The sequence below is a fragment of the Penaeus monodon genome, chromosome 39 (genome assembly GCF_015228065.2).
Source record: "Penaeus monodon isolate SGIC_2016 chromosome 39, NSTDA_Pmon_1, whole genome shotgun sequence".
NCBI classification, from domain to species: domain Eukaryota; kingdom Metazoa; phylum Arthropoda; class Malacostraca; order Decapoda; family Penaeidae; genus Penaeus; species Penaeus monodon.
This window is the reverse complement of record NC_051424.1, coordinates 23,710,698-23,715,819: the sequence shown is the minus strand read 5'-3', so window position 1 is coordinate 23,715,819 and position 5,122 is coordinate 23,710,698. Positions and strand designations below refer to the sequence as shown.

The window sequence follows — 5,122 nt, the reverse complement described above, 5'->3', positions numbered from 1 at the left end:
TATATAATATATATATATATATTATATATAAAATATATATAATATATAATATTTTATATATATATATATTATATTATATATATATATATAAAACGCAAAAATTTTTTAAAAATAAAAAAAGGAAAACCCGCATAAAGTCCACAAAAGGAAAAAACACATATTATATATCTCATTTAATAATTTACAAAGGAAAGCATAGACTAGAGCTGTTAGATTAGTCCCCTTCTTGTAAATCATCTAAATGATTGTACACAGCATCAGCAATTCATTAATAAATGGAAAAAAAAACAATCTTATAGAAGATTAACATAAAAAAATAAAAAAAAAAAGCAAAAACTGCAAAACAAGTACACTCAAAAGAATCCTGTTACTCAAAAAAACCCAAACCATTTACTAAAATCTTTCTGAAGAACATAACTCAGAAGACGTGGCATATCAGAAAGTAAGCAGGGGAAAGGGGAGGCGTTTGGGCTTTTATGATGAAAAGGGACGAGCTGTTTGGGGAAATTTTAACACGGTTTTACCTGAGGTGCAGGTGAGGTCAACCCGGGGCTTGGGCTTGGGAAAACCAGCAGTTTATTTTTTTGTGTTTAAACAAGGGAATTAAAACTAAAACACAAATATAATTGGAGCAATGCCAATTAGTTTTTTGATTACAAGGAAGTTTAGAAATTTGAAATATTTTGGGCATTTTAAATTTAAGAAATTTTAACTGCAAAATTTGTGGGTCAAACTTTTTAAACTTTTTACATTATGACCCCTTTGATTATATATTGTAATTTTTTAAAGCTTTTTAAACTGTTTATCATCTAGAGTGAGATTTATCTTAGACTTCCCCTTTGTCTTGAAAAATAAACCAGGTATTAAATTGTATTCACACTTACTTCTTTCCCCTGTTGGACACAGACTTTCCCACTCTAAGCTATACAGTTCTGTCGATGAACTATACTAATTTAAAAAAGCGCATGATATTTTGAGAATTTTAACATCAATGATCATAAAAAACTCTTAAGTGAAAAATTTTTTGTGCTGAAATTTTGTGACCAAAATTACCCATTTTTTATGAAATGTTTTTGAAAAAATTGGTTTTTGTTGAGGGGATTTTAAAAAATTTTATGTTTTTTTTTTTCCCATTCATACATACTGAATTTTGTTTAAAATTTTGGTTTTTAAAAAAAGGGTTGAGAAAGAAAAAAAACATATTTAATAAAATCTATAATAGGGAACCAAAAGAACAATGATAAAACTACCAGAGAGTACAAAAGAAAATGCTAAAGAAAAGAACAAGAAATACTATTCATATTAACCCATTAATTAAAAACAGACATAAAGAAAGAAGAGAAAAAAATATACATAAATCATACATACATTATATATTATATATATATATATATATATATATATTATATATATATGAATATATGAATATATGTATATATATTCTATATTATATCAATATATAATATATATATATATATATATATATAATATAGATATATCTATCTAGATATCTCATATCATATATCTTACTATATATATATATATATATATATATATATATATATCTCTTCTCTTTATATATATTATCTATTATTATTATATATATATAATCTATTCTATCCTTATCTATATATATATATATCTCTGCTATCTTTCTATATCTTATCTATTATATCTGATCTCTAGATATATATGATATATAATCTATTCTCTACTTATATTATTCTCTCATCTATATCTTATACATATATATCTTTTTATCTCTGATTATCTCTATATCTCTATCTATCTATCTCTCTATAGATCATATATTATATCTGTATCACATCATACTATATTATCTATTATTCTTACTTCTGTGTATATCGTGTCTCTATCTATCTCTATCTCTATCTTCTCTATATACTCTCTCTCTCTCATATCTATTTTTCTATATCATATATACTTATATTATATCATCATCATCCAGGGGGGGGGAGAGGAGGGGCTAACGCCGCGGGGGCGCATGGCCGCATCCCCCTTCGCTTCCAGCCACGAGGGATCCCTCGAGTCGAGTCTCCAGGCATGCACCCGGCCCATCTCTAGTTCCTGCGACAGGTCTCGTCGAGCTCCCAGCCATGTCTCCTAGGACGTCCCACAGGTCTCCTCCACCCAGGGTTGTCTAACAGAGAGACACCTTGGCAGGGTCGTCCATGGGAGGCAGCTAGGTGGCCATATAGCCTGAGTTGGCGATCCCGGATTATGAAAGTAACCTGTCCCATGCCAGTCTCACGGTGTACCCCGTTTTGACAACGTGGTCCTGCCAACTGTACCCCATGATCCGGCGAAGGGACTTTTTTTTTGGGGGTTTACAATAGGCATCAGGCGGAACTCCAAGGCCTGGATAGCGTCCAGGTTTAGGAGTACATAGAGAAAACTGAAGTATCAGCCTTGAAGACACGCAGCTTGGCCTTCTGCTAGTACCGACATCTCCAAACGCTCTTGTTGATCGAGTTTCTGGCTCCTGTTGCCAACCAATCGTCTACTGACTTCCCTGGTCTGACAACCAGAGATTGGACTACGCTACCAAGGTATGTAACTTTTCTGTGCTTCAACTTCCTCGCCCAAGCATGGATCGACTGACGGGTTCCCCTAACAGGCCCCCAAAGTCCTGAATCTTGGTCTTGGTTCCGGAGACCCTCAAGGCTAGGGGCTTCGCCTCTTGCTAATGCATCAAGAGCCGCCACATAGTGACTCCAAGGACTCAGATAGGCTGGCACATCTCGGCAAAGTCAATGTCCGAGACCTTAATATTGCCTAGTAGTTGCCTCCGCATGACTTTGCTGTGCCTCCATTTATCCAGTCCTACAATGTTTGAAAGTGTGGGTGCAAGGACACAGCCTTGCCTCGGACCCCTGAGTTAACATGGACGAAGTTCGACTACCCCACACACTTTACAGCACTTTCAGTACCAGTAATTAGAGGTTGCTATCATTGCCATAATCTGTGTCGGATTCCACTGCGCCTCAGGATCTCCCATAGCTATTCCCGATGCCCGAGTCAACGCCTTGCTTGAGGTCGATGTAGGCTGCAGCAACCCACGACCAAACTCCGACGGCGTACCACAATTATCGAAGCGCGGTATACGGTCTTTTGGCCTTGCCTGGAGTACATCCAACTCTCCGGTCCTCTGGTGCCTCAGTAGGTGGTTGCGGATCCGTTTCAGAAGATGTGGGCGAGAACCGTGCCTGGTAGCTGAGCAGTGTAATGCCGGTAGTTGCTACGTCCCCTCGATCCCCTTTCCCCTTCCGGAGGGATGACCACGCCCCTCAGGCAGGATCAGGGGGAATGGGTACCTAGACTGCCAAATGGCAGTCATGACTGTATGCAGGCCCCGAGCCATAGGTTCCGTGACGGGGGGTAGAACAGGAGGCAGGGTGAACACCCCAGCCTTTGCAATTCAGCAGGGATATCACATATCCTCTGCAGCTTTTCCCACTCTTCAGCCTTGGAAATCGCAGCCTACCTCTGTTAGGATGGAGGTTCCTCGCTGATGGGTGGGTCCGCACAGCACGAGACTCGCTTGCACCAAGCTAACGTTTGGAGGGTCCACCTGGTACAACTGTTCAAATACTCAGCCCAACGTTCCCGACCCCCCAGCATGATCTGAGATGTCCGTGCCATCCGATGATGCGGACTGCAGTCATCTGTGAGGAGGGCTTAGGGTTTCAAGTTTTCTCAGGGCTTGGTAGGCAGGGCGAAGGTCATTTACCAAAAATGGCCTCGACCTCCTCAGCAAGATTCCTTGATGAACTGTTCCTTGCCCTTCTCAGCAGTGTCTGAGCCCTACGCACCATGGAACGCGCAAGACTTGATTCCCTTCAGCCGAGCCTTGCGACACGCATTCAGTGGCCTCTAATTCTCCAGGGAGATGGTATTCTGCCTTGTCCTTGTGCGTACTCCACTGGACTCCTTGCTTGTGCGAGGTTACGCGCTTGAAGGACTCCACATAGCAACTGGATCGGTCAGGTTGCTGGTTTCTGAGAATCGTCAGACGACTGCCGTGGCGAACCCACGGCGCACACTCCTCCTCCCTTAGGTCTGTCCCGAAACACCTTAGGGTGGCCACTGGAGGGACTGGGAGTTTGAAGTGGGACCCGCTGGTAGCCACAAGCAGCCTTGGTTGGTGCCACAGAACTCAGCAACTCCAGTAAAACCCTGCAGTTTGGAGGATCCTCCATGCGTAGCTGACAAGAAGTGGTCAGATCTCCTTGGCCACATTACCCGTATCGCTGTAACCAATCCAGTGATGCGAGTTGAACGCTGGGTACCAGAGCCATAGATCTCATTTTCTGGGACCTATATATGTATATATATATATATATATATATATATTATATCTATATTATTATATATATGATATAATATATAATATTATACTTATATATATTAGAATAGATAGATAGATAGATAGATGATAGATGATATGATTATAATGTGTATATATATATACATATATATATTTTTAATATTATGTATGGTGATATATTATATCTATATATATATATATATATTTTATATACTATATATATATATATTATATTATATATATATATATTATATAATAATACACATTATATATATATATATATATCTATCTCTATATATATATATATATATATATATATTCTCTATTATCTACTATGTCTATAATAATAGATATATATCGTATATAAAATAATATATATATATATATATTCTTATACATACCTACATCATTTATATCCATATTATATCTATCTATATAATCTATAAGATATCTAATATATATCTATCTATCTATCATATATATATTATATTTATATTCTTATTATATTATATATATTTTATATATATTATACAGATTTCATATCTATTTATATATATATATTTATATAATATATATATCTATATATATATAATATATATATATAGTCTATATATATAGAATATACGATATAAGAGAGAGAGAGAGAGAGAGAGAGAGAGAGGAGGAGAGAGAGAGAGAGAGAGAGAGAGGATAGATTAGATAGATAGATAGAATAGATAGATGTTAGATAGATAGATATAGAAGATATAGATATAGATATAGATTATGATATAG

General features: G+C 36.8%; 1 protein-coding gene across 1 annotated transcript in view; it reads right to left on the bottom strand.

Moving 5' to 3' along the window:
* Window positions 1–5,122, bottom strand: part of LOC119597506 (microtubule-associated protein tau-like) — a gene marked incomplete at its 5' end in the record, with an annotated part of 67,331 nt that overhangs the window by 39,645 nt on the left and 22,564 nt on the right. The window contains 2 exon segments of the mRNA XM_037947084.1: window positions 388–404; window positions 525–558. Coding sequence (XP_037803012.1) covers window positions 388–404; window positions 525–558 — 51 coding nt within the window.